This window comes from Rhea pennata, chromosome 3 (assembly GCF_028389875.1).
Source record: "Rhea pennata isolate bPtePen1 chromosome 3, bPtePen1.pri, whole genome shotgun sequence".
In the NCBI taxonomy this organism is placed as follows: Eukaryota; Metazoa; Chordata; class Aves; order Rheiformes; family Rheidae; genus Rhea; species Rhea pennata.
Genome location: NC_084665.1, coordinates 121235803 through 121249040, shown reverse-complemented (window position 1 = coordinate 121249040; position 13238 = coordinate 121235803). Strand labels below are relative to the sequence as shown.

The 13238-nt window shown below is 44.3% G+C and overlaps 1 protein-coding gene across 3 annotated transcripts in view; it reads right to left on the bottom strand.

Annotated features, from left to right (window-relative positions):
* Positions 1 to 11965, bottom strand: part of KLHL29 (kelch like family member 29) — a 373000-nt gene extending 361035 nt beyond the window's left edge. For 2 of the 3 annotated variants that reach the window (XM_062573181.1, XM_062573182.1), the window contains exon 1: positions 11745 to 11965. Coding sequence is in view for 1 of the 3 variants with exons in the window: in XM_062573180.1 (XP_062429164.1) it covers positions 1861 to 1885 (25 nt within the window). In the remaining 2 variants the exon portion in view is untranslated. Of the gene's footprint in view, positions 1 to 1860; positions 1927 to 11744 lie in introns of all 3 variants that reach the window. The other variant, XM_062573180.1, reaches the window with a different exon arrangement.
* Positions 11966 to 13238: the final 1273 nt, after the last annotated feature.

The window sequence follows — 13238 nt, the reverse complement described above, 5'->3', positions numbered from 1 at the left end:
GGAGTGAGACAAAGCACAGGCTTGCTTTCCAGAAGAAACAGATTTACCACTGACTAGCAAGCCCATGTTTTACTGCTAAATACCTAACTCGTATGCATTTGAGGTTCCTAGTCCAGACAAGTAAAAAGATAACAATATTAAAGAAAAATCCATGGTTTCTGAAATCAATATTTAATGTTCATTTTGCCTGCGGAGGATACTTTTTTCCCAACACTAAAATAAGTAATTAAGGCAACTGAAAAAGAAAGTTATGTTACGCTGAGGCAAAAGAAAAGTTTAACAGAGTATTTACAGAGTAGACTGCAGAAAGGAGGAGGGAGACTAGCAGCATTTTTACAGTTTACATATTATGTTTGTCCTGCTGAAGCACAAGGCTCAGCTAGGAAAGAGGCCTAATTGTACAGACAAAAAAACCATCAGCCTTTGCCCCAGAAGAACTTAGGTCTAAATGGAGGAGTTTTCCTTCCTTGTCCTTTCAAAAAACAAATTGAACTCAACAGCAATGCGCTCCATCATTAAAATGCTTAGTAGTTTGGGGTGGTACTTTCAGGCAGTCCAGGACAAAATAAGTTGAAAGAAGAGAGTTTTGAGATCCCACAACACAATCTGCAGTTAATCGTTGCTTCTCAGTGGCAGTATTTGTGAGTGTGATGCGTACGGAGGAGGTGAAGCATTTCCGTCCTTCTCAACACATTTCTCATCAACAAAACTTCTCTTGCAAAGATGTTCTTGAGTATAAATAACAGAAAGATTTAGCATTCACCTTTTCCTTTTCTACCCTCAAAAAAAGCAAAGCAAACCAGGCAAAAAATAAAACCTAATTTATCTGAAAACTGCCCTTTCTAGAAGTAACACACCCCTGCTCTGTATAGAGCTCCGTCCCTCTCTAGTGGCAGCCGGGTCACATACCAGTTGATAAGCAGGCTTGGCTAACAGATGGTTTTTAGCTCAGACATAAGAGACTTTTACTTGAAAATTCAAAGATCCCACATTTATTCTTCCTTGCCAGCAGCCCACCCAGAGGTCCCGAGCTACATTTTCAATTTTCTCTGGGAAGACGGAGGCTCTCGTTTTCGCAGAGCAACGCTGCCATTTGTTGCACCGTATGAGCTGTGACCATCACTCTTGCAGACATCTCTCAACGTTACGTGTTGATTGCAACTGCAGTCCAACATATTCCACTTATTAGATACAACAAGCCAAAATTAAATATTGCATCTGCGCATGTAATGCTTATACAAGCACAAAGGCCACACTCATAAATTTTGCCTAAAATTAAAAGTAACAAGATTATGTAGGTAAGATGAGTACTGATATTTCTTGGTTCTTAATGACTTCCTAATGTTTAGTCTTCTTCTCAAAGTAGCTTTGCTTTAGAGTGGTAATTACAGGCATAAGCTTTGCTATTTTTCCTTCCCCCCCCCAAACCCTTAAAACAGTTACATATCTTAGATATACATGCTACCATGCCTAACAAGCACAGGGGAAAAGAAAAACAAACAAACAAACAAACAAAAAAAAAAAGCAAGCAAAAAACAACCGCCCCACCTTTTTTTCTTGTTGTTGTTTTTTTTTTTTTGGTATCTGTCAATTTTCTAATCAGTAAGAGAGCCCAAAGTTATACATTTGCAATTGCTGTTAATTTTATGGGCAATCTTTATATATAAAATATATATTTTACCCTAAAAAGACTATGAAAAAAATCATCCTCCTAAGCAAATTTAGGACAGGCTATAGTCAAATCCAGGAGGTTACAGACCTACTCAAGAACTGGCGTGTTCTTAATTTTATAATGCAACTTTTAGAAAGTGGGACGGTTTTTAAATCTACTGTAATATACAGTGTCATGTTGATAAGTACCTTGAGGAAATCTGAGCCCGTTCATGGTTTGATAGAGATGAGTAACTGCAGGATAAACAGTAGGGCCTGAAAATAAGAGCAAGGAAAGAGTTAACCAGAAATGCTATTTAGATTGCATACAACAAAAATCTAATCAGTTTGCCCAGCCTACTAGCTTTTTAAGATCACAAGTACAAAGGCACCTAATGCTCTGATTAAACCTCTACCTTGGTGCCTCTGACTGTCACAGTAAAAGCGGAGGACACCTGTGAACATGTTACCACTCGGCTGACCAACCTCCCCTCCCTTCTGGCACTAAGAAGCTGCTGCAAAATGATGCTGCGAAGCTGAAAGCAAGTTCAGCTGAGAATCTCAGCCCTTGAGAAACACACATTATGGAGAAGCGGTAGATGCCTCAGAGTTGAGGCTGTACCCGTGTTTCCATCATAAATTCGAGTTTGTTAAGCTTCTCGGGCTGAACCGACTGGGTGTCGTTCTTGATCTCCAACCAAGACCATCTTAATTGTGCCACAGGAGGACCACAGCCACACAGTTCTCCAAATAAAGAAGGCAGCATCGCACAGGGTGGGCTTTTTTTTTTTTTTTGGGGGGGGGGGGGAAATACAATACTTCAGTAACTTAGATACTGCAGCCACAAGATTTGTCTAAGAACGGTTTTTCAGAAGGTTTGAAGGATGCTGCTGTGAACCGTTCAAGTGTGATATTGAAACAGTGAGTTTCAGGAAAACTTGCTGCAATTTCTCTTTTAGTAACATCACTCCCTCCCTTCCCCAAATGCACTTTCAAAATTTCCATCTCTCCAAGGGGGAAAACAATCCAAAATAAAGGGTATTAGGGTGAACTACAATTCTCTTCACCTTTGGCTAAATTTATGTTTTTATTTTTACTGCTTTTAAAGCAAGCCCTATATTTAACAGATTTCAGGCAGGCCTTTTTGTCTCCTTACTTGTTAAGCCATTTCTTTACCCTCTTTTTTTCCTCCTATAAATAACAACTCAAATATCAGCCACAACCTCACTTGCTATTTAGTCCCCAGAGAGATAAAGGTGCAATGTTGCAGAGCCAGAACAGCCCAGAAGTTTAATCATAAAATTATATATTTTTTCCCCCGCCAAAGAGAAACGTAGTAGAAAATAAGCTTTACTTTGGGGATTTGATAATCTAAAAGAACAGGCTGAGCATTTATCTCAGATCTTCTTGGTATGAAGCGTAACTTCATTTAACTCAGCAGATTTGGGCCAATGACAACTTTGCCCACTATGTAATACAGAACTGCAGGGCAGAGGAACACGCTGAAGTACCTGACTGCACCTGAAGCCAGAAAATACAGCTTGCCTTCAACTTGGCACCCTCTCTTTTGCAGCAGCTGGAATCTACAGAGATTTGCTAACTGTTACTTTGACCTCCAGATCTTCCCAAGTGATTTTCACCTCTGGGTACAGCAGCACTAGGCATCACCAAATGCACATGAGAACATGGCAGCTCCATGCATGTTGACCAGGTTGTGGTTTGGACCACAGTTCAGTGGCCCTACTGATAATTTAACTACCAAGATCAACTAAGAGGTTCTCCTGAAGGTCCCACAGAGCCACCCTTCCATGTGTTACATGCAGTTTTTAAATCAAACTTCATCACAGTTGTTTGTAGTCTCAAAAGTTAGACTTCAGAAAGTAAGAGGGTGTTCTCCACTCTCAGGCTCACACAGAGCCCACGAGAAGGGAAACATCAGCTCAGAGAACAAAAAAAGTCTTGCAGTTTCTGACTTTTTGAAACTGGGCATCCCAATCCAGACCACAGAAAATCCAGGCTGGTATTAATGTAAATGAGAAGAGTTAACTCAAAAGCTCAAATCCAACGCTCACATCCAGTCAACATTGATTTCTGTGATCTGCCAGTGTGTAACCAAGAGCAACGCTTGATCTGAAGCCTAATACCTCCATGCCCAACTATTATAAAACAGAAATAAAAAAGTGACTACCAACATTTGCCTGATCAATCACTGCTGCCTGCTAGCAGAGCCTTCCAGAAGGCTGTACCAGCAACTCATATTGACAAAACTGAGATGGCACATGACAAGCCTGGCTATTAGAGGCAATTGTCCAAATACTTATTTATTTTTTAAACAGATGACATGGAGGAAAGGGGGCACAGAACTAAGAAATCCACAAACCAAGAAACAAACTACTACATGCAAATACATGCAAGCTTCTCCCAAGTTAATTCTCCTCTTAATGGAATATTGATTGGTATGCTCAATGTTTAGAAATCTGAAATAATCGAGGGGAAAGGAGGAGGGAGAGACACTTATAGCAGGTTTTTTTTTGTTTTGTTTTTTTTTTTGTTTGTTTTTTTTTAATACTTTCCTCATAATCAGCCAAAAGTAGCATAAGAAAGAAGCTGGTGCAGTTAACATTTTGCCTTGCATTATATTAGCAAATCTGCTAAAGGGGACCTGGAAATATCAACCACACACTTTTTTCACCCTTCTCCTAAAGAAGTTAAGTACAGCATTTTTCATGATTCCTCAATACACAATACGTATTGGTATTCTGGTATCTCTCTGCTCCCAAGCAGACAGATTACAAAGTGCCCTTGGTAGTATCTGGGCTTTTCTGATGCAATATGTCAAGCTGTTTATGAAAGTAGGAGAGGGGAGAGGTGGTGTCCCTAAGTTATACAAATCAGTTAAAAAAAAAAAAAAAGAGAAAGAAAGAAAAGAAAAAAAAAATGTATACCAAGTTCTGTCTCCCTGGGCAAACATATCAATTATGTTGGAGGGTTTTGTGCATCACTTGGAAATGGCATGTTGGAGACAGAGCTGGACATCACCTCCCAGCCATACCTGCATCTAAAGAGCAATAAACCTTAAAACTGCTCTCCTAAGATCTAAGGGATTGGTATGAACTTCAGCACAGCATTTCCAGCAACAAGGGACTGGCCTGGAGGGAAGAGCAGTTCACAGTGCTGATGGAGAACACCAGGATAAGTTTTGCTGCTTTACTCCTGTCCCCAGGTAAGGCATGAAAATGGAAGAAAAGAGGAAGGAGGAATAGATGCATTTTTATAAGCAGTTATGATTTATATAAATCTTCCATTTCTTAAACAAAACCCTTAAAATATAATCATTGTCATGTAGTCCAGAGTCAAGTAGCAACATTTACAGTCAAGTCTCTTGTTTTATGCTAAAGGCACATGCATGTGACAAGCCACTTACTCCCACCTTCCAGAAATCTCTGATCTCTCAGCAGCACCTAGCACCTCCATAGTTTTAAGGAGAACAGTTTCTTATACACTTTTCCTTCTATCAGTCACAGCACCCTTCTGAGGCAGCCCTTATAACCTATATTTTATTAACACAAGCCATTCAAGGAAGGCAAAGAAAAAAAAAAACTCCAAACCAGCCTACATTGCCACAGAGCTCCTAGTCTTGATACTCCAAGCAGCAACAGCATCACGCTCAACAGTTCTGCTCACCTATCCCTCTACCAGTATATTAAGAATATAGATGAGAATAAAAGCGCAGCCCTTGCGCTGTTTCACAGCAGATCGGTTGAGACAGTTGACTCAAGCGTACATATTAGAACATATTAGTGCATGCGTGTGTATGCCATTTGTTGCAAAACAAAAAGAAGTTTCATCTAGAGTTAGCAACTTCTTTACTCTCCTGCCCAAAGCTTATGAAGTGGTAAGTAGTAAGACTGATAGCATACCACTCCAGTTCAAGGTTATTCTGCAGCATTTCATAGAGTTCAAAAGCATCTCCCAGTCACTTATGTACTCGGCAACATTGTGGTACAAAGTGATCCAACTTGGCATTTTTCACTCTTGGCAAGAAGGAGACAAGAGACTTGACAAATTTAAAAATGAAGCTTTTGAGGTATACAATATGTTAGGAATCATTTAAGGCAACTGAGTGTCAAGTGAAAAATCAAAAGTTTGCTATATATGTATATATATATATATATATATATATATAAAATCAAAGTATAGGTAAACATACTTGCTACTTGCACTCACTTTAAAGTTATTTTTATGTGAGTGACTTTTATTATAAAATTTCTTAAGACTTGGCCCTCCCTTCTTCTGATCAATGGTTTACCTGGGGCTGGAAAAAAATAGTGGTATTTAAATTCCCTTCTCTTTAATTAAGGAAATCAGTATCTCTAAGGCTCACTCAAATTGAGAAGAGAAACTTTGAGTAGTTAGAACATACTGGGATCCAAAAAGCCAAACACAAAACAAAAAGCTACAGGCCAAAAAAAAAAAAATCAAAATCCTTTAACAAGGTCTGACAAAGCATATCTCAGAGCAGAATCATCTGATTTAAATATTAATTACTCATCAGCACAGACTTTAAGAAGTGTCTGAAGCAAAAGCTCTTAAATCGCACTTTAAGTCCAGGATTTCTACTGTCTGTATCGTGATGCAAACCACGCTGCTTTTTCTCCCCCCCCCCTTTTTTCTTTCCCCCTCCTTTTTCTTTCAAAAAGAAAAAAAAAAAGGAGTGAACACAGATAATGAGTCTCTCTCTCAAGGTTCAAAAAAAATATCAATAGAGGTATGATTAAAGTCTAGCTCAACAAATTAGGAATATCTTGAATTTAAGAAACCTACTACAGGAGTGGTATTGCCTCAGATAGTTGTGCATGAACTTGAGGGATCTGGGGTGGGTTTTTGTTTGTTTTTACAGTAAACTGCGTGCGTAGTTGAGAAACACAAAACACTCCCATCGCATGCCTGTTTGACAGCCAGGAAAGAGCCAAAACATACCCCTAGAAATAGCTAGATTTTTCTAAATCACATTGTATTTCATCCATATTTACGCAGAGTTTAGTCTTCCATCTTCCAGTAAGCAAAACCACACAAAATAAAAATCTGAACAGAAGCCCTAGTGTTTCAAGTCACCTATAAGATAACACACTGTACTGGAGGGCAAGGAATTTAAAACATAGAGCATCATTGCAAAAGCAATGTCGAATTCATCATAAAGACGAAGTCTGTCTTTGTCTGTAATTCAAGCAGATTGCTTCAGTGAATCGATATTACTATTGAAAGGCAGCATTATAAGTTACCTGAAGTTTAAGGCTACCAAAGAGCTGTGGTTTATTTGATGTTAATGCTGATTATGGCAAAAAGTCAAAATTAGACTACTTGAAAACCTAGACCTAAGCATCTCAGATAAGAAAAAGCAGCAGGGAAAAAAAAATGGTCCCATGCTCCAGGTAGTCTAATCCACAACATAAAATTATTTATGGAAGAGTGTGACTTGGAATTTAGTTACTGTCATTTATCAGATGATCAAGACAGCACAGCGGTAGGCGGCTGCATAATAAGAGCACTGCGAAGGCTTCTTGGGGGTATCTCTGGTATCAGCTTTAACCATATCCGTCTTAGCCATAACAGGCAAACGGCGCATATTCAAAGACCGTGGAGTGCGTTGTTGACTATTAAAAATCTAAGAGAAAGGCATTCCTCTACGGTTTCCAATCTCTTTCCTCGCTGCGCAGGAAGGATGCTTTGCACTCCTAGTAACAGAGGCAAGAGAAGTGACAGCAGCACATCAAAGCTGTTTATAGCTCATGCAGCCTTGCACACGGAGCTGCTGGTGGCACGTTACCTGGAGAGGACCACGTCCAGCCTTCCCACGGCAGAGAGCAACCATAAGGGAAGTTCACCGCAAGGAGGGACGCTAACCTCCTCTTCCCCCAGCCGCGGCGAGCTACCGCAAAACCAAAAAGGGAGTAAAACACACGACCCGCAGTGAATATACCAGTTTCAAGTACTCATAAGTTTATTTAAGGCAAATTGAGTTATCTGCAAAGGCCAGTGGTTTGTGTGTTTATTGGCTTTAGGAAAGTGGGAAATGTCCTAATACAGTGTGGCTTTCATGGAGAGGCAAGTACATTATACGATTAGATACATAAATAGATGGTAAAAAATCTAATGATACCGTGTCATATTTGAGGTTATCAGATCAGCACACTGTGCTGATTGCCAAATACTGCAAGTGGAAGAACTGAAGAATAAAACAAGGTAAAAAAAAGAGACAACAAAAAAAAAATCCAAACCTGAAGGGCCAAGTAATTTGCTAACCAAGCTGAATTTTTTAAGCGAGCCTTGATTACAGCATAAAGAAGCAATTATCAGAAAACTATGCAGACCTCTGTGGTGTGCCACGAAGTTGATGAGTCTGCAAATAGAGAAGCTTCAGGATCAGGCCTCTGGCTCCCTCGAGTCCCTGCTCCCGTACGGCTACGGAGCCAAGGCGATCGGTGGACTCTGTGGACGGGTCTTGCAAGAACTTTTGTAGCGCTTTACTTACGAACTGAAGATTAAATTATTCAGCGTCCCTTTTCTAAACAACTAAGTCTTCGATGTTTTTCAACATTAAAGCAAAAAAAAAAAAAAATCCTCCATGATTTTGATTCAGGTCAAAAAAACCCCCCAAAAAAACAACAAACAAAAAACCCCAGCTCTACAATATTGTTATAATGGCAGGGATGGCAGTCAAACAAGGCAGAAGAGATGGGAATTTCTGTCTCCATTTTAATATCTAGGAGACCGATTCCCCTAAAACAGGGTGTGAACTTCCACCACAGGACACAGTCCCTGCATGTGCAAGAAAAGGGGGGGGGGGGGAGTTTTTTGGATCTCCCTCCCCTCCATTTTGCTGTGCTTCAAAAGAATTAGGTATATTGGTTTTGGAACTGAATTAAAAACATCAGGAAAACAAGTCACTGTGGACAGGAGCGAATCGCAGATGAGCACACAGCAGAGAAGCAGCATCGGGACTAACGCCAACAGCTGAAAAATAGTTACGACCCTGATTCTGCATGCAGGTAGAGATGCTCTTCTCACCAGTTTCGGTCCACTGCTGCCACTGGAGCAACGGGTGCAAGCAAGAACCGTATCACCAGCAAGACGAGCATGGGAAACTTGGGGATGGAAGAAAAAATTGCAGGGCATAATGAACTCCCTGCAAACAGGCACTGGAAGTGATAGCGACCGATGCCACTCACAGCAACACCCCCCCCCCTCCAAAAAAAAATGCATGTTATTTCTGGACGCGTGACAACTGGAGCATGCGTTCCTCGCCTTTTCTCAAGCGGATTTCCAGTTGACATACACCGTTATGTACTTTTTTATTATTATTTTTACTAGCATCGGAAGAATGAGAGCAGCAACGCTCACAGACCGCTAACCTGGAGGAGCAAGGGAACAGAAGTGGTTACTTTCTTCTCTCACTCGATTTCTGCTTCTTAAATAAATAAATAAGAAAGAAAAAAAGCCCACAGCCGAACAAGAACAGGTCTCCTCTGGCACACTACCACTTTGTTTCAGCAAGACTTCTACCAAATCGCCTTCCCTACTCCATGCATCTAATACATTGGGTACCTGGACTATGACCGTTGCTCATTAGAAATGTAATTAAAGAGTGATAAAACTAGATTCCACCCCCCCAGCATGCAGATGAAACCCAGTAACCCAGCCTCTATTTGTAACCATGACAACTATAGAATATTTTATTTCAGTAATATAATTCACACTGAACATTTGCTCAGAGGTTTTGTTGTTAAGGGAAGAGGTTGACACACCGCGCACACATTTTATAAGCTACCGGAGACAAATACAGAAAACTCCGGCAGTTTTTGAAGCCCGAGAACCGAGCGCGCATTTTGCAGCGTGTTTGAGCCCCTCTACAGGAAGGTAAACGAACATGAACGATCGCTCATCAAAATTAAGCGTTTCTCGGTACAACCGGGTGGGTTTCCGACTTTCAACTAAACCGCAACGATGCTTCCCTATGCCACAAGAGACAGTAACTTAAACCCGAAACTTTAATTTTCAATTAAAACGTCACATACATCATTTAGTTTCTATTAAGAGAGATCAGAATAGATGTGAGAAGAAGAGAGCTCTATGGGAAAAGACGCAGTGAAAGATGTAGTTTACAAACGCTGGCTAAGTATTATTCTGGATAGGTCACTAAATTATTTGCATAGCTCCTGTATTTCATCCTCAATTGAAGACAACTTCCATAAATACACACGGCGAGGACAGGTTAGAAGAACAAAACCCCTCCACGTTATTCCTTGAAGATTAAGCAACCTACTGAGCATAACTAAAGTTTGACGCAGATAAATGTCAGCGTAAAATATGGCTGTACTTTATTTTTTTTTCCGGGGGGGGGGGGGGGAAAGGCCATTAGCAGTTTAATTAAGACTATAACACAGAAAGACACACTGTTGCTTTGTTTCAGAGAGAGGAAAAAAAACCCACGCTTGCTAGAATACTACTCCTCTCATACGGATCATAACATCTATCAAGGGGGATTTAAAGTTTCAGCAGCTTGCTAATTATAAGAGACAGTAATACTGTTATCTGCAGTCACCTTAAAGCTACAGGAGTTTGATTTTTAAGTACCTCAAAATTGACCTCAAAAGGACAGCCCAATAAATGTGTTTAAATCATTGGTAAAGGACTCACACGTGCCTGCACGTACACACACTCGCTCTGTTGTTTTAAAGAAATACAGCAGGGGAAACATAAAAGTTTCTCCGTGTATCAGGAAAATGCTCTGTAGCCTTCTGTTAAAAGGAATCGTAAGCCTAGAGCAAACACGCACATTCGTTTCCTTCATTGACGGAAAAGTGATTAAAGCACCCTTAATCTAGCCATCAGAACACTACATTTTTCTAAGCGGTTTTCACGTACAATAAACAAATGCAGGCAGCCAGCTACATAACCAGGGCTCCATAGTTTCTGATGGGGGAAAAGGGAAGTCTCTAGCTTAAATATGCCTGTAACTATTCTAGGAATATTTTTAGCTTCATAAATGAAGCCATAGGTGGGGAAAAGGGGGGGGGGAGGGAATTATAAATACAGAGAATTTATGAAGTGTCTGGAAAGCACCGCCATCCATCAGCACAACTCCCTTCCTCCAGCTCCTTCCCCACCTTGGCAGCAGGCAGAGGAACCCGAACCCAAAATCCCGGGGAGTGCAGACCCGCATCCTCACGCGGCAAGGGCGGCTCGGCACCGCCGCTCAATGTCACCACAGCCGCGCCAGCCTCCCCATCCTGAGCGAGCCCTTCCGCGGGGGGGTGCGGGGGGGGATTAAAAAAAAAAAAAGAAAAAAAGAAAAAAAGAAAAATGGGGGGGTACCCAGGGGGCTGCATCTCTGCACTCCTCATGGCACCAGGCAGCACTCGGGCTCAGAGACAAGTTAAAGGAAAACAAGGGAGAAGCAGGGAATAAAAAGGGGGAAAAAAAAGAAAGCAAAACAAAACAGCAGCAGCCAAACAAAACCTCACAGTGGCGAGGAATGTCATATGGCACGGAGCGGGGAACGCTTTGCAAGTGCTTTTCTTAAAAATATATATATATATATACACACACACACATATATATATAGACATAATATTTCACCTGTAAGTTCTCCATGCAAATCACGGGGAAGAAAATAAACAGGAGAGGGGGGATCTATCCCCGGGAGAGGGAGGCGGCAGCCGCCCGCCCGCCGGGGCCGCCCGCCGCCGCGGGGGCAGTTTCGGGGCCGGCGGGCAGGTGCCCGCGGGGCTGCGCGGCGGCTCCGCGCCCCGCGCCAGAAGTTGCGGGCGTGCCGGGTTGGGGACAAGACACCTTAAAAAAATGGAATATATAAAAAAAATAGAGACGTATAGAAAAACGATAACGAGAATCGCCCTCCCTCCCCGCGCAGCACCCTCCTCCCCGCAGACGGCGAGAGACGCGCAGGAAGTTTTTCCTGCGGGCAGCGGGCGCAGGCGCAGGGCAGCCGCCCGCCCGGCGATGCGCGCTCCGCGGCTGAGCCCGGCGGATGGGCGCTGCGCGGGGCGCGCAGCCGCCGCGGCGCCGCCGCTTACCTCGCTGCGCTGGGCGCCGGCGGGGCGGGTGCGCGGCCGCTTCCTCAGGCGGCGGGAGGATGCGCGGCGGCGGGCGGCGGCTTGTGCATTGCAGCCTCCCCGCCTAGGGCAGAGCCGCCCCGCGCGGCTGGGGGCGCCCGGAGCGGCGCTGGGGGGCGGCGGGGCGGGGGGCGCGGCGCGGAGCCTGCCGCGGAGCCGCGACCATGCTGCCGTCTGCCCGCCGTCCCCTCACCTACTGCCCGCTTTAGACGGCGGCCGCGGGAGGCGGCGGCGGCGGCGGCGGCGCCGGGGCCGGGCGGAGCCAATCGCCGCGGCGGCGGGGGGCGGGCAGCCGCCGCGGCCCGGCCCGGCCCGGCCCGGCCCGCGCCGCTCCGCCCCCGCGGGGCCGCCCCCGCGCCGCGCCGCGCCGCGCAGGTCACCGCCCTCCCCCGCGCCGCGCAGCGCCGCGCGCCCCGACCCCCCCCCCCCCACGCTGCATTCAATAAACCCCCTCGGGGGCCTCGGGGGGCATGGGCAGGTCGGCGCAGTCCCCCGCGCGCCACCCTTATTTATTTATTTACCTACTGTATCTACAACACACACGCATATACCTACATATATATTATATATATGTGTGTGTGCATTTACCCACCGTGCTTGCGTTCGCTACGGATTTTCCGCGGGGAGAGCTGCATCCGCCTCGCCGCTCTCCCTAATCTGCGGGCGGCGCGTGCAGCTCCGGAGGGATCTTCCCGCTGTTGTGCACACGCCGTAGTTTCAAACATAGCACACTTTGTCTTTTGTGCTTCCTGCAAGCCTAAAAATCGCCTTAATCAAACTCCTTTTTTTTTTTTTTTTTAACCCCTCCCCTCTCTGTCTCTCTCTCTCTCTGCTGACTTTTTAAGTTAAAAATGCGCGGTGGGGAAATCTGCGCTGTACTGCGCGGCGAGGCGGGCGGTTGTGCCACACGACGGGCGAGCGAAGCGGAGGGCAGGGGGGAGAGCGCGCCCGCCCGCCGGAACGGGCGACCGAGCCCGGCGCCGGCGGAGGGCCGCCGCGCGGCAATCTCGGTCTCCCTCTTCCCAGCCTCGCGAACAGATGGAAGTAGGGTCTCGCAAGGGACTGAAACATTTCTGAAAAACAGCTATCGTCATCGTTACTATTAGAAGGCTGTTAGCAGAATATGGCCTCGCTTTAAAACAGGAAGGCTCCGCACGTTTTTTTTTGTTGTTAATATATCATGTATTAACACCGAAACCGCCGCTCTTTTGCATCGCGGTGTAACGCAAAGGTCAGAAGTTCAGCCCGGCTTAAATCTGAATTATTTAGCAAGCGCACACATGACACGCTCTTTTGATTCCACACTGGGTTTATTCTTTCTTTCTTTATTTTTTTAAGTTTTCTTCTTCTCAAACACAAGAGCCCCGCTCGGTGTTATTTGCCCTGGTATGCTGTTATTTGCCCGGCACGTATAGTTGACCTGAATCTGATGAAGCCGATGAGAAAAGGTCTCCA